The following is a 23,044-nucleotide window of genomic DNA, read 5'->3' as shown; positions in this document are numbered from 1 at the left end:
TAACATCAACAGCGAGGGTATGTTTAACGCATACTACTGTGAATACAGAAAAATAGGTTTCAGGAATCATGACAGTTACGCCCAGATAACTCTCTTTTTGTTAATCATGATACAGTTATGTAAGGACAAAGCTTTTACAGCATAAGGCAACCCAAAAAAATTCCAAACCCAGAGATTAAAAAAAGCGTAGGGAAGATAAATGTAGCGATGGCACATGCCATACTCCTGGGGTGAATGTCATATCAGTTTGGACTGATTAAAAACAAAAGCTTGCTCATGAGCTAAACTTACTTATGTTGAGGAGGTTTCTAGATTATGCTTTCATCCCTTCATTAGGAATTATGTAACGAAGATGCAGAAAATCCAGGGGAATGGGACAGACAGAACAAGAGTCTAGTCTTCACTTTTTTTTTTTAAAACATTTCTTTCTTGGAGGCTTCTGATGTAGAAAAGTTTAGACAAATGATGAAACATACAAACCATTTTCTGAACAGTTGGGGAAACAACACTAGACTATTTGTACACAAACAAGTTTGAGGCATTTTGCTTTTAATTTGCATACAATTCCTTAAAGTGAATTCCACATGAAGAAGGGTGATACAACAGAGCTTGCTTACCATTTCACAAGTTAACAGAACAAAGTAAACATCTGTCCCTCTTATTAACCAGCTCCCACCCCTTACCCCAACTTGTCACTTCCTGCTGCAAGTCCCCGTGCCAAATAAATGCATGGGCTAGTTCCAAACCTCACAGACGTTCACATGTGGACTTCAGTGATACTGCAAATTGTAACAGCAAGAAAAAATTGAAATAGAAAGACTCTAGATGAGCTTATACTCTTCTTAATGTTTCCCAAATGAAGACCCAAAATTCAGAGTAAAAAAAATACTTCAGTTGTTCAGCTCAGCTACTGATCTGACTGTAGTTCCTCTACGGAGCACACAGCTAAGGAGAAAAAAGAACGAAACTTTCTGTCACAGAAGAGGGGGCATTAAATCAGAAACACAGAGATATCAAAAGAGCTGTGCCAAAAATGGACTTCAAAAACAAATGTATCTGGAACACAATTTGAGCATGCTCTTTCCTTCTACATACTGATAAAGTTTTCTAACTATACAATTTCCATACATAGTTGCATTTGACCAGGCTTTGGGCTTCTTTCAAACTGGCAAATGCCAGCCTGATCAAAATATATTACAACAGTATTATACCTACAATAAAACACTGGCATGGTGCTAAGGACAGCATCATCTTTCTGCATGCTTTAACGAGACCAAATAATAGGTTAAACACAGGTTGAAAGGGAAGCAGTAACAAATCTGTCTGGCAGATCTTTCCAAGAGAGAGACGGGAATGAGAGGCTATCCAGGTAAAAAAAGAGGAAGAGCTGAAAGAAGCTGGACCTACCAACAGCAGCAGAAAATCCCTATCACCAGAGCTGTCTTTATTTAGGTCTTACAACAACAAACGCCAATTTAGCCTTCTGCCTAGAAACTTACAGGAAGCGTTGTTCATGGTGTGGGAATTCTTAACATTGAGATTCTGTGACGCTGCTCGCTAAATTCCCTGTGTAAAGGTTGAGTGAAAAAAATCAAACCAATTATGCTGAAGTGGAAAATTACAGAACTCAGACTTGCTTGTCTCTGATAGCAGGGGTTTGCATATGCACTCAAGTCTACACATCACAGCACATCTGCCAATGCCAGTGATTCCATTTGGGATTTGCCAATTTTTTCCTCTCACGATTGTGGATTCTCCAGCAACTCTACTGAGTGTGAAATACTTCAGTACCAGAGAAGAGACTAACAATAAAAATCTTTGTACACTTTAATATTTATTAATTGTATAGTAATTTTTTGCTATATATTTAACACTCGTGTGACAAAATTCCTGATAATTATATCTCATGCAGGTAACTGAAATGAGGAGTTAGCACTATCTAAACTGGTAAACCTACTACGGGGGGGGGGGTGCGGTGTTTACTTTTGCGTCTACAAGACAAGTATTTCTGCAACAATGACAACTAGGTGGGTATGCACATAACATAACGGGCTCAGCTCACTGTACTTGACAGGAATCTACATGACAGCACAGCCTTCAGAAAGACTGGAGTGGCAACATCCTTTGACCTGAACAGACCTGACATTGTTGTTTAAGAGGGCCTGGGCGGGTTTGGAGGCATGTTGGAAATTGTTGTTAGGAGATATGGTGTTTCTGTAGTTAGTCAAATAGTTTAGCTCTTACTAGTTAAAGCTGCTGTGATTTGTGTTCTTTCTTTGCCGGGGTAAAATGTGTTACTTACTCTGCCCATGTTGCTGCTGTTCAGGTCACAGCAGAGATATCGAGAGCAGATCGTACCTTTCTGCAGCTGAAGACAAAGATTGCTGAGAGATCACTGTTATTCCTTCTCTGCAATTCCTCGGTGAGTACATTTTCATCAATACCAACTACGAAAACAAACTCCTTAAAGTCCAATTTTTTAAAAATATATTACAGGAAAAGTCTACTTGTAAATCACTTATTCTTTTTTCCTACAATACCCACAGATTTCAAAACAAAATAGTGATAAATGAAATTATTAAAAGAATAACAAGAGTTCTGATAGTCTTTTGTTGTACTGGGCATTTCGCTTTTTTAACTAACATACATTCTAACAGAAATCCCACAGTACGAACCAGATAACTTCAATTAAAAAACAAAATGCAAACTATTCAGTCCAATGTTAGAGCATGCATATGTGTGTATAATACTGTAAAAGTAGTCACACATTAGAGGTATATAATTGAAACAGCATTTTCCTTCATGAACCTGCTATTATTGAGGCAGTGACAAGGTTTCCATTTCTTTGTTTTCTGCGCTCTTTAAAGAATGGCTATTGCCACATTTTGTAAACCTAAATACTGTACAAGCAGAAGCTTGTTGGTACCAGGTAAGGAGCAACACTACTAGTGCAAACAGGCACAGAGACAATTCCTCCAGTTTTGGGGTGAACCAGCTATATAACACTGAAAGCAGACAGGCATCTTCTTCAAACCCACACTCATGCGTGTTTCTCCACTCAGACACACATCCTTCTCTGTCTTGGTCTTCTTTTTGCAAGGGCAGTTGGGGGAGAACCACCAGCTCATGTGATATGTATCATATGAAAGACTCCTTGACTGTCTTCCCATTAATATTACGAGTGATTTGTAACAAGTCAAGGAACGATGAATACCTCAAGCATCAGGAAAGTGACAATAATACTGACTTAGTACCTCTAGTAAAAAGTGAAACTTTCTCTCCTGAGATATGTCAAGGAAGGAGCAGGAATGATGAACCTAACACTGTACCATTATTTGATCGTCATGCACCTCAGCTGACCAGATGAGAAAGAACAAATGTTTATTGCCCTCTGCTCATCCAAAGCTGTGACAGGCACTTTATTTTGGTAAGTGCTTGGCATACCAGAACGTCATCAGAGTAGTTCTCACTGTACTGTCCCCTTTAGCTTATTTCTTTAAAAGAAAAAAAAAAAAAGAAAAGAAAAAAAAGAAAAAAAGACAGACAATCTGAGCCGGTTAACCCTCATCTTCTCTCAGCTCTGTGGGTAGAAATTTGTATTGCTGTTGGCGGATCTGAGCCAGTTTTTTCCTTGCCTCTTCCAGCTCTCTCTCCTTCTTCAGCATTTCTTCTTGGGCTGCAATGATCTGGAAGACAGAAGCATGCATTATGACAGCAAGAATACTGTCTGAAAACCAGGATTTTCGCTGTGACACCAGTCACAGCTAGGCCTCGAGCATTCTCCAGAGAAACACCAAGTTTCAAGGACTTCAGCAGGAATTGCTCAAATTTTTCCAGGTTCCAGGACTATGTCATCAAGAACAGTATGGTATTCCCAATTGTTTCTTAAAGAGGACTTAAAAAAAAAACCAAAACAAAACACAAAACTACCAGCATAGTTTTACCACATATCCATGATGGATTTTATAGTGCTGTGCTCCCCCAGCGTTCATTGGGATGAGGGGTTAACACATGTAGGATAAGCACCATGTCAAAACATAATGTTTGAGTGACAGTAAAATTGAACATTCATTACTGCAGGTATCCACAGTATTTTCCTGCATCTCAAAATGTCAAAGGAAAACTGACAGTAGTACAGACACACAGAAATGATAAATTTCAGTATCTTTTAAGCAGTGACCACAGTATATGGTGTTCCTCATTCATAACAGTGAATCCAGAAGTTAGTACAACCTCAAAGCCTTGGAATCTATTTTAAAATATTTTTATTATTCTCCCATATTTATTATGGTCAACTGTAATGAAATGTCACCAGTTCTTCTCTCTCACTCTCTATATCTTTGATTATATGGTAACTACTCTTGTGGTAAATGGTCAGTGAGGAAGCGTAGACATCGTGCAGCGCATCACTTCGCTGCTATGTCAGTTATTACCTAACAGTGAGGCATCAAGTAATTTATCACGGATGTCTACATCATTTTGTCCAGCCTGCAATGTAGCAGATAGACATTGTAGCACTACGCTACATTGCTGTGATAGTTTTTCTCTGCTGTAGTTCTTGGGTGATTGTACCAACCTGAGCAATGCCACCAACAAACTTTGTTTTGACCACCACATCATCATCCTCTGCTTTCCCAAATGCCGCTTTTTGGGCCGCCCTGACAAGATTGTCTGATGCTCGCTTGACAGCATTTCCTGCAGCCTTCAAAAAAGACAGAAGAAATTTAGTGATAACAAAAATGCACAGCTGTAACATGGATTCATCTGAGCATCAAAAGCAAAAGAGCTTTGCTTGAACTACACAGGAAGGGTGTGTGTTTTTCTCAGTGAAAAGCAAATTAATCTTTCAAAACCAATGGTATAGAGAACACCACAATTCCTTTACTTAAGAAGCTGGAAGTTGGGAAAATCACAAACCAGATTTTTTTGCCTACAGTTTGAAATAGAGCAGTGGATGAAGTCACCAGTTACATTCTGTACAACACTGATCAGGGTTTTTTTTTTTTGAAGAACAACAGAAAATGAAAGCTAGTGTATAAAGAAACATTTTTAAGGCAGTGAAGTTTTGAAAGTGGTGGACTTTCATAAAGGCAAATTAGCCACTTACACAGCCACGATTATCTCACATTTAAACTTTTATTTCCTTAAACATTCTCAGATTCCTAAAGATAAACAGTCAAACATTTGTAATACATCTTTTGTTGCCTAGACTGAGTAGCATCAGCAATTGTGCAACAAAAAAAAAGAATGCAGGTAACTTAGTGACCTAGCACTGACAAAGCTGTCTTTGCTATGCTGAAGTACACATTGGCAGTCGATATTCCACACTGTGCGCTCAGCAATGACCATGTCCACAGGCACTGGTTTAACGGATACAGAGGACGACACCAGAACAGGGGCCTCGGAATCTCCTACTGTCATCCCCATGGAGATGAGTGGAAGAGTCCTTGTCACAAACAAAATGAAAACCTCTCTTCTACTAAAGCTAAAAGATGGAGCTGGCACCTTTTTTGTAGCACTGAGTTCTTGAAGACCACTGGCTAGGAAATAATCTGTGCAGACAGGTGGTGGTAGCGCAGGGCTCAGCACTGTAGAATCTGCCACTGAATTTGCTCTAGCGTACTAACTGCTGGTGAAAGTGGTGGAAAGGTGGCTTTGGGAGAAGAATGGCCCATGGTTTAATGGGTGCTGCACATGGAGGTTTAAATGATATCTTTCATATACCCCTGGCAGTCCTTCAAAATTGTGACTCCCAGATGAATTTATGTCTGGTATTTTATATTTTAAATTGGTTGATACACCACAATTTGACCTGTGCCGCCTCCTTGGCTCTTACTGGAATACTCCTCCTTTCCACCTCTTTATCTATTCATCAGTGTCAGGACAGAAGCAGGAAAAGAAGCTTCTGGACTGATGTGTACTTAGCACTGAGAGGGGTCACTGGTCTCATTCTGAGGGACTGACTACAGGACCCAGCTATATGTTTTCTACTCATTTATATGTGCAAATACTGAACAGTGGGCCCCAATATGTATTTCAAGTGCTTTAGCAAAGAAACAACTTTAGAGAATGGGATGGAGCACCATTCAAAGATATTTCCACCTCCTGAGCAAGAGAAACACCTAGATCACCTGTTACCATGGGTAAGTCTTCAGTGCACAGTGGGATGCTATGGAGAGGTATCGTACTTAATCGTGAAGAATTTAGTTGAAATACCAGAAGCAACACGTTATCAACACTCCTGCAGTAACAATCTGGTCAAAGTGACATGAATTTATCACTACTCAAACTGACTTCTGTAATGCTGCACAGCACTAATTTGCACCAGGTACTCTCAAGAGCAACTGAATACTTCATGAAGAGATGGATGTGAAAGGTTAAACCTTGCTAGCACCCCTGCACTGGGAAGGTGCCTGTCCTGTAAATAAAATCTGAGACCTGTGCGCTGCAGGAGTGGATTTGCATGTCATTCAGCTATTCGTACTGTGGGGATTTAAACCAGCAGAAGCAGGCTGGGACAGACATAGCTGTCCTAGCTTAATCTACTGCCCAAAAAGTGTTAGACTCTGAAAGCTTACATGCGGTCAAGGAGGACTGGATAAATTAAAAGGAAAAACCCACTGAGGGTTACTAAACATACAGAATCTGCATCTGGCTTGGGAAGTTCCCGAGCTGAAAATGCTTGCAATCTAAGAAGATAGTAGAGAAGAGTATCATGCATGCTTACCCGGTCCTTACTTGCTTCTCTAAGCACTTCCTAGCATCCACTGCTGGAATCAGGATATAAATTTGGCTTAATGAACTTTTGGTCTGATCCAGTAAGGCTGTTCTGGCATTAAGAGAGGTTCCCGATGTCCCTGGGTGTCATGTGTGCTGAGAATACTCGTTCCCACACTGGCCACTGGCCAGGACAGCCTGCTCTCCCATGCTGGAGACACAGCAGGCACACGGACCAGCTCTGAACCTGCTCTCCACCTCCCCCCAGTCCTGTGCCGTACTTCCAGCTTCATCTCCCTTTCAACCTTACTCTCTTCCTAGCTGAAATGACCCAAGGACAAATTATTTGAAATTTGCTCTGCTCAGTCTGGAGTTCATCCAAAGAGAACAGAAACATTTCCATTTGTTTCATTAAGTTTTGGAACTGACCCTGTAACAGTGCATTCCAAGTTAGCATTCATGGGAAATGCAGTTCAAATGTCTTCTCCCAAAGCCCACAGTTGTTTGTGGGGTAGGCAAGCGAAAGCTAATACACTCAAAGTCCTGAACCCAACTTATTGCTTAAAGCTATGTGAAAACATTTGTGCTAGGGGCAAAGTTGGCTGAAAAGCTGCCTTTTTTTTTTTTTTTTTTTTTGCCTTTGGCAAATCCACCAGTAAAAATATTTGGTAGACATCAACTCACCAGTTTTGCTATGATAAAGGACATTATTTCCAAGTGAGAACTGCTTTTCCTTTCATTATTCATTTTGGGACTAATATGAAGCTTGGTAAAGTGGCAAAGTTCAATTTCAATCTGTGCTTGGGCTCGTTTCCTTTTCACATTCCCTTCCAACTTTTCACATTCGATGTCTATTAAGTAATATTTGCCTACAGTGACTGAGTACCCTGAACTTTGTGGCAGAGCTGAGAAAACACAGTCTAGACTACTTGATTTTGTTCCTGTTTCTATTGTTCTGCATATAAAATTCCTTCAGACCCATCCTGGCATTTGGATCTTAAAGTGGAGGTTGCATCACCATCAGAACTACCTTCCTGTTACCGATACCTCCCTCACAGACGCTCGGCAAAGTCCGTCTCTGTGAACCCACTATAAAGCACTAAAACCATCTCATCCCTAGAGATAACATTAACATGCCGCTTTTCTACAGAAACAGCTTTTTTACACACTCATGCATTTATTTTTTCCTTCTAAATATTTAACCCATTTTTCTACTTTGAAAAAAATGATGACATCAATTCGTCTTGCTCAGACAGATGCTTAGTTGTATATATTTCTGTTGGATCTGACTCTACCTATCCATACATGAACTCTTACACTGAGTGTCTGTTAGTAGCATCTGTGCAAATAAGAAAAAAAAGGGGAAATTTCACTGCCACCAAAGATACTCCATGTTGATGGTGTGAAAACAGGAGCTGAAATAGTTCTTACATTCCAGGCTGAGCCTGCAGGACAGGATGTCCAAGAAGGCTGTAGCCATTTTTAAAATGAACACCCTTAAACAAAACTGTGGGAGACATTAGATTTTACCATCATAATACAGTGTTAATTCAGTAATACTTCAGAGAAGCTCAACATGAAACGGATGAGTAATGTAAAAGGGAACCAATTTCACGTAAAAAAGTTAAATCAGACTTTAGCTGAGATGTTGCATCGCTTCCGTTCTTGTTTTTGTCTGACAATGATTCTCTATTTTAGAAATGATCTATCTACAATTGCCGTCTTTTGACTCCTAGAAACAAAGGAAAATTGCCCACAACCTGGCTGGCTCCTAGGCAAGCACTTTCTTGAACATACACGTAATCTTGCAAAGGTCAGGATGATACTCATGTGCAACCAAGTCAAGTGTGCTTACCTGTATACAACCTCCCTGGGAGTCTAACTGAATGCAGAATAATTGCAGAGAAACCAACTATACCCAGTTGCTATAAAAATGCCTGTAGTAAACATTCTCTGCTCATGTACCCCTATGGCTTATCGTGAATATGAATCCATCAATATCGCACCTAAACCAGGGCTTGGCACAGGCCAGCCAACATTTACACCTCTGAACATCTTTTAAAAATGAAGAATTAAACAAGCAGTGATGTGAGCTGTAGGTGCTGCTGAACAATGGCAAATGCACAATCACTTCACCTTTGATGAATGAAAGTGCTCCAGAATCCCACAAAGAAGAAAAACATAATTCCGAAGACTCAAGAAAATATTCCTAAAATTTGGGGTTTGTTCATGCAGTGCTAAACCAGCGTTTACATGGTGCTACTATGGGTTTTCAGTAATTAAGAACATGAGTACCTGTAGCCTCCTCATGGCTTCAGAGTCATGATCAGCCTTCACTTTGCAAGCCACAAGCAACTGTGCTGTAGAAGCTGCCACTTGTTTGGCAGATGAGATGAGCTTCTCCTCACTAGCGTGGCCCTGTACTGAGGCATTAGCTGCTTCACAGAGATTGCTGGTTGCAGCTGCCACCATTCGGGCCTAGGAGACAGTAAAACAAAGTCACCGGGTATTCTCACAGGATATTATTTCTTCAGAGGAGGTGCTCGCTTTCCTTCAGAGTAGTAGTTACTCACAGCAGAAATAAGTCCCTGAGACCACTGTCCATCATCAGCTGCATTTGCAGGGATTGCTCCAACCTGAAAAAACAATTCAGAGAGAGCTTACAATGACACAGAAAATACAATTGCTTTGTCCATGTAAACACGGTCCGGAAACATGTTGTATTTTAAAAGAAATGGAAACAGGGATGTGTGCATAATGAGGATCCCAGGGACTGGAATTGAATCATTACGTGTAGCATCAACATAAACAGATGATGTGTTCTCTCAAAGCTACGGTGACACTTTTGTATAACTGAACAATCAGCCACACAGAAGAATACACTAGGTCCCTGATGTCTTTAGGTTTCGAGGTTTTCTTGCTTAATGATCCCCAGAAAACGTATTTTAAGTAGACCACAGACGCAGGACTCTAGTTAGCAATGTCTGAATTTTATGTGTGCGCATGTGTGAACGAGTGAATAGGGGTTGGTGTGGAAGAAGATAGATCAGATCCAGCTTCCCAGACCTCATCTCCACTGCAGAAATGGAAACAGTTGCCTAACATATAATTAATTCTTTTATGAGAATTCCTTAGGGGAAAGTAGCTTCACTTAAAATTTCTTTAGCAAACTCCTTAACTACAATATTGCACCGATTCGCCCCGTAAGATACTTTCACAGCCTTTACCAACCAATGCCGGAAATTTATTCGGGACAAGAACGTGCCTGGTTCACACACACCCAAGCAGTTGGGTAAGAATTTCCCACTGCCTCCATAGCAAATATAAAGACTAGTGAGCAGTCCAAGCCAGTAGTCAGTACCATTTACTGCTCAGGGCTGAAGCGATGAATGTGAAGCGGATCAAACTTGTCTCTACCGCCCACATGCCAGCCGTGCGTTTCTGGGAGGAGTCCATACCACGTGTCTCAGAAGGTTTCTTACAAAATCAAACCAATTCCCCAATACCAATAACAAAATGTCCCCGGCAGGCAGGTTGGAGCCGTTCACTATGGGCAAGAATTTATTCAGTCATTTTAGAAGCCAGCTTGCTGTACTTCTGGCTGACCTGGAGATACAGGATGCTACAGCAGTCAGAGGATGCCCCACAGTGCCAATCACCTACGCACTAGCAATTAGTAAAGAAAGAAGATAAGGAAAATAGGTCAGGGCTTCCTTGTTTCAGAAGTATTTTAATGGCTTTATTTGCGAGAAGTATCATCATGAGAGGAAGTGCCAGAAAAAGTTCTGAAGTTCGATATTTCATTAAATTTTGATTTTGCTCACGATTAGTTTCTTCCCTTAAAGACCACACTATTACTTGCAGATCCTCCAAGAAGGCAAGAAACTATCAGTTAAAGTCATTTGCTGCAAAAAAATCCTGACCTTTCAGTAAGTTACTATAGAAGAGTGACAGCTAAAGCAAAACGGTCAAATTCAGTAAAGCAGGCTGAACAGACCTGCTGATATGGCACTATATTTGACAGGTGTGCTTCTGTTAGAACAGCAAGCTACAGCTGTCCTCAGACAGACAGACTGAAGTCGTGTATCGCAATTATCTGAACTTGAACGGAATAGGATGCAAGTGCTGTTAGCCTTAATCTGAAAGAAACAAACAGAAATGTATCTGTGGGAGCAAAGGAGCCAAAACCACCTGAGGGAGATCCAGGGCTGGCACCAGGACAGAAATACATGCTATATTATTCTGTATAATTTTACAGTGGTGGTGGGGAAAGCAAAGCAAGCTGTATGTCATAATGCAACTCAATAACAACAGGTCTTATCACATAAAAGCAGACCGCACAATAATCTAAGTGAAGCATGCAAGGCAAAATTCTCATTTTTTTGGGCTGTCTCCAGAGCCAGATTTCAATGGGTATTAATAGTATCTTGTTTTATGCATTATTGATAAGTCCCATAGCTACAGCTTACGGTGGGTCTTTTCAAACAGTTACATCACTGTTGTTCTGAAAAAAAGTGCTCTGTGCTGCTGCTGGAACTAAAAGCACAAGCTCCCCAGGAATCCTAGCTGAAGTAGACATCATAGCGCTTTTGTGACAGCATCCATGACACAGTCTGCTCAGAATAAAGAATTAGATGACATTGGAAACCATAACTATGCAACAACAAAGATCCTATAACAAACTGTTCTCACAGGCAACACATCTGTTCGATGTTCAGATTTTAAGTTTTGAAGTATATTAACTGGGGAAAAAAAAAAACCAAACAGTGATGGATATGAAATGAATTACACAGACCTCAATCCTGACCAGACCAAAAGGATGAGAAGTGTTAGAAGCACTCTTTCTCTTGGTCCCAACAATAATTACAAGCATGTCTACTTAAATGTACTGAATTTGCATGCAGGCCTGTGTCCCCACTGAATCAGACAACAAAACACGAGGACACAATTAGCAAGGCCCTTCGCTGTTGTGGCCCAGAGTGGTATTGTACACTGACATTTGTTTTTGGATTCCCAAGCTGTCTCGTGGAACTATACATTACTAGCTTGAATCACAGATCTTCACAAAGTGAAAAAACCCACAAACACAAAAACTCCTTACAGCTGAAACATCTGAAGAGCCAAACACTTCATTACACCTGTGAGGTTTAAATAAACATAATTGTGGTGTGGTATTTTTTTTTTAACAGAACCAGGCCTGGGCCATGTATTGTGATGAGCAATGAAAAGACAACATTTTCACCAGTCTTTCCCAAGCTCCTTTCCCGCTGTTCTAACAGAACAGTTAAGAGACTAGATTCAATTTTGATGCTTCTGCCTCCATTGCTACTTGTTCTGCTTACCCACCTTTCCCTGTGCCACCAGTTCTCTTTGGGCTGCTGAAGCTGACTTCACAAGGGCACTGGTAGCAGCTGCAATGGATTTAGCTGCTTCCAGGATCTGTTCTTCGAAATCCAGAGTCTCATCTGCTTGCTATAACCAAGAAAGAACAATATCACACAATATTCACCTGAACGCACTTGTGTTTTCAAAATTGAGGACATATGCAAAGTGAGACAAGAAGATTTTAGAACACATCAGTGAATTCAATAAGAGCTACAACATCATTTTATGCAATGGAGTTTCATGGGGACTAAAGCTGGGAGTCAAAGTAAGTGTACTTAAACATTAAGTTGCCCTTGTGGCTGCTCACAAGATACTTAAAGAATGGCCTTCAGCTATCTAACACATTACCTCCACTAGGACTACTCAAAGCTACATTCTGAAAAGAAATTCTTGGGTTTTCATATCAAGATTATCTTTGTAGTCCTATAATACTGTTTTCCAGGACTGCTAAACTAGATAGAGCATTTTCTAAATACTTTAAGACTTAAAGCATTAAAAAAGAAAAGTGATAAATTTATATTGTCTGATTCACCTGTACTAAGAAATGTAACGTAGATACCAAGCAAACGCATATAACAGCTTTTGGTAAGAAATGTCATTTCAGAGAGAGCAGCATGGTGAAGCAGTCCAGTTTAGTCACCTTGGAGACAGGAAGTTCCAAAGGTCTGTCTAGAGCACATCAGTCATCCAAACGTGTCTCTCAACACACATGTGCAGAGACATCCTCTGTTCCTAATGAGGTTGCTTGCTATTTAAAATGCAAATCTGTCGTTCCATAGAACAACTTCCCTGACTTCCTAGTCATTTAAACAAATACTGAAACATTTATCCATTTAAGCACGCTTACTAGCTTCTGAACAGTTAACAAAAGAGATAGACATAACCAGCTATTGCTATTTTAGATGGAACTGGGCCCGGGCCATGTAATCTGATTGGTTTTTACACAAAATAAACCAACAGAATGTATTTTGATTGCGATCAGATCACAAGCCCACCAGAATCCAATGCAGTATGACCAGCAGGGCCAGTGGGTACAATACCAGAACAGACCACCTTATGAGAGGTGAAGCTTTTGAAACACGGGTTTCTTATAGCTTATGCAACCACAGCATTCTTGTGTCAAATTACTAACTTTCGGCACACCAGCTAAGTGGGCTTTGAGTTAGAAACCTGGGCACTTCAGTTGCAAGGCGAAGAGCATCCGCCTAAATGTAAGTCAGGTTTAGTTCTCCTGCTACTGCAAACTGATGAAACAGTCAATTATGAAACAATAAAAAACAATTACGAGTAATTACAAATTATTACAAAATGGCACATCAAGCAGTGCTCAGTCCTACAGCACTTCACATAACTGCCACATAACTAAAACAAAGTCCAGGAGATGAAACCATAGCATTCATAGACACCAGAAAAAACTAATGATCTGAAAATCAGAACTGATGTGCAGATGAAGTTGTTTGGCACTTTAAAGTTTTTCTTATCCTTTATGCGAAGCCACCTAATTCAAGGAAAAGTATTTGCCTTGCCTTGCTATTGGGCTAACCCCACCAACTGAAGCATGTGCTTTTGTAATAAGAATATAAGAAATTGCTTTGTAAAGCGACCAAGTCATGATCCACACAAATTTTTGGCAACGCTTGCAATGTAACATCATGACCATTATTATATCTAAGTGGTAATCACATTGGTCCTCAATTTATGCAACAGGCCTCAAAAGTTTTATTCATAAAACTCTTACTTCAATCACGACATCACAAAACCACAATGACTAAATGGAATACAGTACAGACACTATCAGATTTCTTTTCATTGTTAAAATAGATGCATTGTTGACTAAGTTGACTAAAGACTTAAACCAACATATCAACAAAAGTACCTCTGGATGACGGTCACTTTAACAGGCTGTTACTGCACTTTTACACCTTTGTCCAAGGCTCCCTGTTATTGAGAGGTTTTAAATTTTCATTTCCAACGTAACAAAATATGTCACATGTACTATTCTTTATATGTCACTGATGTCAGGAATTCAAACTTAAGCAAGACATCATTTCAGTGTCTGTTTATTTACTCTAAAGGAGGTGTCATTCTCTCGTAAAGTTTAATAAAATGCCCATGGCCATTAGGCAGCCGTGTATCTGCCCAGATGACATGCAGTTGGTGAAAAAAACACCCACCACAAAGAGACAGAGGAAAAGTAGCTGTCTGAACTCAGTTCAGCTCAGTGAGCAGACTAAATATTGCACATAAGTGCAAAGCAAAAACGCCTACTTTCAAAGGGAATGCAGAGAAATCAAACTGTGCATTACTGAGAATGGCTGGATTAACTTCCACCCTGGAGCAGCAGGGAAAGCTCAGCAGGAGAACAGATAGCTAAACCTTAGTACCTCATCCGATAAAAGATCCCCCCCCACCATGTACCAAATGTTTTTTTTTATAATTATATTGAAATTTGGGGGGTGAGAAGAAACCACACCCCAAGTTTCTCAAACTTCCAACTCCTGCGTTTCCTGTCATCTCACAACTTCTTTTATATTTCTGGAAAAAAAGAAAAAAAGTTTTCTATTGACAGTTGATCCCTTCTGTGGGGATCAGCCTTACACAGCACTCAAACTGTGGAACTTCTGTTGAGTTTTCTACGAAATCCTCGTTTTCTAGTCCTTGCCTGCAGATTTCCCTTCCGCACGCCCAGGTATGACACCTACGGGCTGGCAGCTCCTGTTTGAAATGGAGAAGCAGGCACAAGGCTCAGTCAGTGCTGTGGGTGTGTTTAGCTGCCTGCCCTCTCCAAAGAGCATGCCTTAGCAGCAAGGACACGCAGCAGTTCAAGATGGCACACAGCAAACACCCTGCAAGCGAAGCAACTCTTCTGCCCATTCCCGTTGTTAAACAGCATGTCCCAAACTATCTTAAGTTCACACTCACCAACAGTATCCTCACAACATCTGTCAGTTCACAGCCTTCATGGGCAATGTGAGGAGCAATGATGTGATACGTAGCAGAAAACTTCACCTTGTAAGACTTTAGTTACTTGAGAGGGCTACTTGGATTTCTTTAGAAAAACAGATCTATGAGACAAGTGATCAGCTTCTCCTTCCTCAAGCAGCCCCTGTGAAGATCAGCATCTCTTTTTCCACAAACTTAAACTATTAACCTGTTATTGACTATGTACAGGTATAAATGGATTGGAAAATGAAGTCACCAGAACAGACAAACCAAAATTATTAGGCTAGCTACAAAGTCTGGAGCATGAAATAGCCTGAAAATGTTGATTGCACCATTAAAAAAATATAATTTGAGATGGTTTTATACTGTATTTTAACCAGTTTGCTAAAGAATCTCTGTTATTAGGGGCAGCATAGAGTCAGGGTTAACAGGAGACCAAATGAGCCTCTGATCTCATTGCTAAACAGTAGGAAAAAAATAAAAAAGACAAACCATTTTATTTTGAAGCAGCCCTCCTCTTCTACTTCATAAAGAGAAAACCAATACGGGTAAGTTACTGCACTGAGCCATGGAAAGCACAATAACCGTTTCCGTGAAAGTCTGTTCTTGGCACAGCTGCTGCTCACTGCCATAAAAGGCCCTTACATAACTTAAAAGTCCCTCCAAAAGCAACCCTATTGGTAAAGGAGCCCTTCATGTACATATTTTAAATCAGATTAAATTAGGAGTCTGCAGGAAGTCTTCTAAACCTGCTTGTGAGTGAATGTACTCCACCTTATTGCCTTCTACTACGTTAAAACCCCCGGAGACAGGGCAGGACACTGTAGGAATATGTTTGATATATAGTTGGATTAAATAACAACCTAATATATCAAACATATCACACAGAGTCCTGCAGAAAAAGACATCCAGGTTTGATTCATCTTGGGAAAAAAAAAGGACCAGCTGCTGGAAGCTAACAGCAGGGAACTCTTATTGACTGCCAAAGACACTTGTGTTTGAAGGTGTAAGCCTGCATAGAAGCATGAAGAGCATAACACCAGAACAGGGTACGTACAGCAATGCTCTCCGCTGCGGTACCTCATCTACTGTACCTTCTTCCTCAGAAGTGTTCTTTTTCCAGTATTAGCGAAGCATGTAGTTTGTATTAGACAGAATGTTGTTGTTTGTCAAAAAAAAATCACTAATTTTGGGGGGTTGTTATTTTACAGCCAGTGGCATATTTGCATAACAGGAGGAATATGTGGCTGCACTGCAAGACACTCGACCCTCCAAAAATGGAAAACAGAAGAAGAAGAAGAGAAAAAAAAAAAAAAAGAGTCCACACTCAGGAAAAACTTAGTTGTATTTAAAGGAAATATGACAGCTAAAACTTGCTTAATAAACAATAAAGATTGCATCGCTTCACAGATCCTTCCCCTCCTTGAACACCTCAATGAAAATACTGAACACGTTTTGTGTAAGGGCAAGGGGTAACACCACCTACTTAGCACAGCCCTCCAAGTGCTTGCAGGATACCAGCTCAGAAGACAGACAGATATTAACAGGGTTTCAATGGGGTAGCAGACCAGCGGACTAAGCATTTTAGGAGCACAATCAGGATTTAAAGCAAAGTGGATATGCATCATACAATAAAACACAGGTAGCAGTTAGCAGGTCTGTGTGTCTTATTACAGATTGTTCTCTGGGATAAGATGATCCCCCACAATGGAAAATTAAGATATCTCATGCTATTGGTCTCAGTCTAAGACATCTAGGGGTAGGACAGGTGCAAAAATATGAAGAGAAAACAAGGAAAAGAATAATTAAAAAAATCCAAAAGTAGCAAAAATATTAAGATAGTGGAACGAATAAGAAAAAAACCCTACCTGCAACTATGGAATTTTTTCTTTAGAGATAACAGACAAACTGGAACACACAAAGATGAAAATTTCAAGCCTAAATCAAATGACTCCCACTCCCTACCCCAGTAACAGAAGCTTACTCAGAAAGAGAGAACCAGCCACCAATTAATAATGGTGAAGATGATAGATCTCCTGCAGGCAGATTATTCTAAAATCACCAACTAAGGACTTATGTGCAAGTTCACTTTGTGATGATTACTGTTAATGAAAGCAGGATACTGGTCGAGCTGGACCAGCGGTCTGTTCCGTTGTACAAGATCGCTACAGTTCCTGCATTTTGTAGACTAAGCATAAGAAAACCCAATCATATCGACCCCCTTACCTAGTCTAGGCATTCACACTATGTGTGATGTCAAAGATGACAGAGAAAGAAAGACAGAGCCTGTTCAAAGCAGGCAAACCTACTCTAGGAGAATGCAAGCTACAAGTCTTCAGCAGAAAAAGTGGCATATGAGCCACTCTGATCTTCCTAGTACCTTTGATGTGTATTACAGTCCATATTGTGAGAGGGATTAGATATCTAAATAAGAATGTAAAGCCTGTTTAAATACCAAATTAAATAAACAGTTGGATGCGAATTGTAGATTCAGAAAATGACAAATAGACAGACCAATAAATCACAGGCAGACTGGATACTCAAATTAACATGTTAAATGAGGAGCAGGTGTGAGATCTGTATTCACAGGGAAATTACAATGACCCTGGAGTGGCTTAGATGTTGGAAGGAAACTGCTCCATGGTTACCAGGCAACACACATATGCTATTATGCAGTAATTGTATAGAAAAGGTGATGGAGGACTCTTCCTCTGCTTGGACTCAGGCTGTGTCCTCTGCTCTGCAGAATCTCATTATAAAGGACCATTTTTCTTTATAAACAAAATGGATGTACTTGTTAAAAAATGCAGGACAAAGAGCATTTCTTTTTCATGAGCTAATTTATTCCCATCGCTAAGCAGGGGGGGTAGGCGGGTGGGAAGTCCTCAAAGAGTGAAGCTACCAAGAACTATTTCATCTGATCTTCCCGAGTGACAAAATACCACCCTGCACCAAAAACAATCATCCAACACTGAATGAATGTTCTTGAGGCCCTGCTTTTTAGACAGACTTCTCATTAGCTTTACTTAGAAAACAGTTTTGCGCCCAAAAAGCAGCATAAACAGGGAAATAGATAAATAGTCCTTTCCTGAAGTCAGTCACACAGCCAAAGCCTGATTTTCATTTTAAAGAGGGGAAATTCTAGGCAACATGGTAATTTCTTCTAAATCCTGCCTGTTATTCCACATTAGGCAAAAGGCAGCAATTCTCTGTGATCAAGTCTCGTGAACTATGCACACAACCATATGTAACAGCAGCTTCATATATTTCCCCCTTACCACGCATGAAAATATTTGGCTTAATTTTATACAATATATTCAGAGACATGTTTGAAATGACCTGGCAACATGCAACACTACTTGCTTTCATAAGGAATTGTAATTTATTTTCCTTCAGGAAAATTAAACAGAAATGGTCATACCGCATAACTGATCTGATACTGAAGCAGCCACTCTTAGCATGGCATAAAATGTTATGGTTTTAATCTTAGAAAACCCTGAAGGTCTTCTGCGCTCTGCTGAATCCCTTCTGTCTTGCTGCTGCTTTTCCCTGCCATACTACACACATTCAGATGAGAACAAAGGGCCTTCCAAGGAAAGCAAGCGAAAATGACTTCTCATATCAGTAAAACGTGTCTGGAAACAGAAAAGTAAATTATCAACAGTAACGATACTGTAACTCCTACAGCATTTCTAAAGTTGACTTTTCTTCCTCTGCTTGCTCATGGCTGGTGCTTGACTCACTCCCTGAAAATCATCTTTTTACCCTCTGCCTTCAGGGGTAAGTACCACCCAGTGCAGCATCTAGTGGCACTGAGGCTGATGCAAGGTCTGATTGTTATACTGTTCGCGTGGACAGGAACACAGTATGCACCAATACATGGGCTATATGCATCTTCCGCTTTAACAACTTCAAAGAAACAACGGGGATGGACACTCACCTTTGGCTTGGCTCTTGGTTTCAGCTGCTCTAACTTCTTTGCTGCAGCCTCAATTGACGCTGCAGCCCCTAGGAGCTCTGTCTCCGCAATGACTGTTGGGTCTTCTGGATCCACCCACTCTGTCCCTGAAATTAATGGAGACGAAGACAATAACTTCAGTGCCACTGTGAGCTGCCATTCAAACAGGGTGATTTACAATCCCACTTCAAGTGTCACATACCGAACGCACACTGTCCACAGCTGATTTTAGTACCATAACAGCATAAAAACACTGTAGTTTATGCCACAGAGCAAAACATCAGAGAGAAAAAAATATTTAGCAGGATTATTCTGTTATGAAAATAACTTAAGAACTGTGTAAGCAAAGCAGCTTCAAAAGGGGCACTGTCCATACTGGGGACAAAACCAGCTGCCACTCAGCTTCCATTTATCAGAGCTCTTGCTGAGATGGTATCTAACTTCACCAAGTTGTAAGGTACACCGAGAAGTCTGACAGCATGGTAAAGAGGACATGTTGCAGACAACAGAAAATCATCCACAGCACACTTGTCAGGGTCTGGATTTCGGCAGCGGTTAGAAAAGAGGCTAGTAGTGCTGACTGAAGAAAGCGTTCTTTTGGCAACGTATTTCTACAGAAATGTAGAGAAGGCCAAAGCAGTTTCTGTAATGTATCCAAACACCAACTTTTTTTTTTGTTGGTTGAGTTTTCAGCAGTTCTCCTGGCTGGAGGTGATCTCAGATTTTTGGAAGTTCTCAGTGCATTATTATTTTCAATTTCATAACATTCTATGGGTGACAAGATTCAGAAAATATCCATGTTCTGGATTGAGGGAAGCAATGAAACAGCCTAAAGGAAAATTAGATGGAGAGAGAAAAGGACACCAGAAATAAAACTTCTAGGTTCATAACTACTAAGGGCAAGGGGAGAAAGTGGTATCAGAGATGGAGACAGAAAAGGGTGTGAAGCAGCGTACGCTAGGCAAAGGAAGACTAAATTACAATGAAAAAAAAAAAAAAGGAAAAATATAATCTCTTAAAGCCTTGTTAAACTTACTGAAACTTGATCAGAAAGGTTGAGTGAACCTAATATTAAAATATCAACTGAAACATTAATTGTTATTACAGAAGAGTGACAGCAGAGAAGAACACTGGCACTTTGCATCAGGAATTGGATAACCCGTGTCTGATTCAGACACCAAAGGAAATAACCTTGAATGGTTACTGATTGGCATGGCACCAGCCACAGAATGAGGCAGTTTCTGCTATGGATGGCCAAACCACAGGAGAACACAAAATGCCTGGCTCCTATTTATGACGTGCTGGGAGAAAGATAAAGTACGTGGCACTGTAATCCTAGTGAGCTACATCTCATGCTGCTAATCCCTATACAGTATGTATGTATGTATTTTGTATCAAATACCAAAACATTACTGAAGACAATTTCTCAGCTCAAATGATGTACAAGAGGAAGGAATTCTATATGAAAACCTAATATTGGCAGATTAGCAGGGAAAAAAAAAATTGGTACAGGCAGCATGTATAAACACAGTCAAAGCCAAACTTGTAAAATGTAGCAGTTCCTCTTAAAAAAAGAAAAGCATTTCACAAAGGCAAAAACATTTACATGCTAAATTGGTTAGGAGAGAGAATTTTATCATGTAGCTGTAAATGAAAGTTAAAAATGAAAATTGGGAATGGTTAAAAAACATCTTACTTTCCACAGAAAAGCTTTGAAGTGAATTAAAAAAATCCCCTACAGGCAGTAAGTGAAAAAAGAAATAAGTGAATTTTTATTTTAATGAATATGAATTAAAAAGCAAAAACTGCTGGAAGTTAATAAATGTCTTCAAAGATGAGGACAATAAAAAGATTTTAAAAAAACATTTAAGGAATAGAAAAATTCTGATATTGGCTTGGCTTGTTAGCAAATGCAAATGGAAATTTTGAATCATAAGAAAGAGTACAGAAAAGGCTGAAGAATTCAGTAATTTTGCCTGAACAGGGAAAAAGTGCAACGTAGATCACTGTTACAGGAAACAGAGTAACAATATTAAGACATAGAGAAAAAAATCCCCATAAGAAGATAATAAGGAATTCCCGTGTACGAAAAGCGTTTAGTCAGGATTCTTTTCCAAGGAATGTGTACTGGTAAAAGCAGGAAATAACCGAGGAAAACCTGTGGCATATATTACACAGAATATCAGAAAAATGAGTATAGTGTTCTCTGGCCTAGCTTAGGAAGGAATGATTGAACAAATATGAATTTACGAGAAGCCGCGGGGGGTGGGGGAGGGAAGAAATAAAAAACCTGATTACATTGCTTTATTTAAAATACCTTACTGTAACATTCTATTACCTATGAGATTAGAATGCTTATGGGCCTTTACGATGGCCATGAAGATTTCTTTAGACTAAAGCTCACAGTAAATCTGGTAGATGTGCTTCAGCAGTAGTGGTCTAATATTTAATAACACCACCCTCAATATGTATTAATTGCATTTAAAATGTAGAACGTTAGAACTGTCATCCTAAGAGTTTGCATGCATCACTGGATAAAAGTTTTCCTCAGGAAGTCAGTCTCTGAGAAAAATATCACTCATCTATTATAAGAACAGTGAACTTTTGCAAAGCAATGGAATTCATTGCTTATTTGAGTGCTGAATTCGTATTTGTTCACAAGTTGTTCAACTCTAAGAGTTTGGGAAATCATCCAGACCACAATTTTCCGAGGTCTCATTGTTGCACTAACATACTGTGTCAGTGCAGGATCCAGACAGAGTGCCGTAAGCACTGCTGACCTAAAATTGACATCATTGCCAGAGGCTGAGTATTAATTCAGTGAGATGATGGTATCCCCTTTTATTTGAAGTTGGAAAGCAACTATGACTGCAAAGCAAAGCACTTATTTTGTCTGAACAAAAATGAGTGTAAGGAAAGGAGCCGGTCATCCCACTACAATTCAGCCACCCGTTCAAGAGGAGTGACATTGTGTTTTATTTTCTGCTGCTGGGGCTCTTGAGTGTTCTGCTTGACAGTTCCACCCTCAAAGGCCACATGGTTTACAGATGAAGCATGACCAATTATAGGAAGCGGAAGAGGGTCAGACACATTTACCAACACTGAACAAGCGAATACCAGTAGAGAAATTAAAAGAATGGAAGTAGGTGGTACCAAGATACCTAGAACATACTAGGACGGGATTTGTAGATTTTGGGATTGTTTTAAGCTACAAAAGAGACAGATCTTCATCTCTGGAGTAAAAAGCACACTGTGCTGGTTAGCCAGGCTGCCCCACCCACCTTTCATTGCTTCTGCTGACTGGATGAGCTCTGTAACAGCACCTGCAACCCGCTTGGAGAAACAGGCCAACTGATGCTTTAGTTCTGGAGTTGGTTTTTGAAGGATCTAGAGAAAAAGACAAAATGTAGTAATGTATATCAGTCAGGATTCCAGAAAACGTGGAACATTCCCAAGGCACAGTAGCGAAAGATGTGTTTTATTCAGCAGTCAGCTCAGAGAAATAAGTCCAGTGAGGGAAGCACAACTATCAGTGAATCACTAGGAGCCAAGGCTTACACTGCAGCGTCTGATACATGCTAGGAAAGTGGCACTGCCTTGCCTTTCTACGGAACCAACAATATTGCCTGGAAGTTCTCGTACTAAAACCAGGACAGAATTCTCCAAAACAGAGGTGTGTGTGCGAGTATGTGGGAGGACTATGCAGCTTTAGCACTCCATTCTTGGACAATATAGCCATTATACTTACGCATTAGGCTTAGTCTTTCTAAACTGCTGGAGAGGAGCCAATTTTCTAGTATTAACAAACTGGTTGGTCACTATTTCTAAGAAACAGAATTACACAGTTCTGCAAGATAGCACTAGTTGCCTGTTCTGGAAAAAATCAGCAATGGTGAACACAATGGAAATGCCAGCCCTGGGCAAGACCATTAAATGGAAGGCAAAGAAAGACACCTCCGAACTTAATTTGCATTGGGTATTAGACTGTGCTTGTTCAAATGGAAAACAGTCAGACATTGAGACAGCAAAGGTGAATTCTTC

General features: G+C 40.1%; 1 protein-coding gene across 7 annotated transcripts in view; it reads right to left on the bottom strand.

The window, feature by feature from the left end:
- Positions 1 to 532: 532 nt before the first annotated feature.
- TLN2 (talin 2) overlaps positions 533 to 23,044 on the bottom strand; it is a 207,361-nt gene continuing 184,849 nt past the window's right edge. For all 7 annotated transcript variants that reach the window (XM_075431464.1, XM_075431462.1, XM_075431467.1 and 4 more), the window contains 7 exons: positions 22,285 to 22,390; positions 18,986 to 19,110; positions 12,064 to 12,189; positions 9,291 to 9,353; positions 9,013 to 9,195; positions 4,577 to 4,702; positions 533 to 3,686 (listed from right to left, as the gene is read on the bottom strand). In XM_075431464.1, the coding sequence (XP_075287579.1) occupies positions 3,558 to 3,686; positions 4,577 to 4,702; positions 9,013 to 9,195; positions 9,291 to 9,353; positions 12,064 to 12,189; positions 18,986 to 19,110; positions 22,285 to 22,390 (858 nt within the window). In that variant the 3' untranslated portion in view covers positions 533 to 3,557. The remainder of the gene's footprint in view (positions 3,687 to 4,576; positions 4,703 to 9,012; positions 9,196 to 9,290; positions 9,354 to 12,063; positions 12,190 to 18,985; positions 19,111 to 22,284; positions 22,391 to 23,044) is intronic.

This window comes from Opisthocomus hoazin, chromosome 10, assembly GCF_030867145.1.
Source record: "Opisthocomus hoazin isolate bOpiHoa1 chromosome 10, bOpiHoa1.hap1, whole genome shotgun sequence".
Taxonomy (NCBI): Eukaryota; Metazoa; Chordata; class Aves; order Opisthocomiformes; family Opisthocomidae; genus Opisthocomus; species Opisthocomus hoazin.
This window is presented reverse-complemented; position numbering and strand designations above follow the sequence as displayed.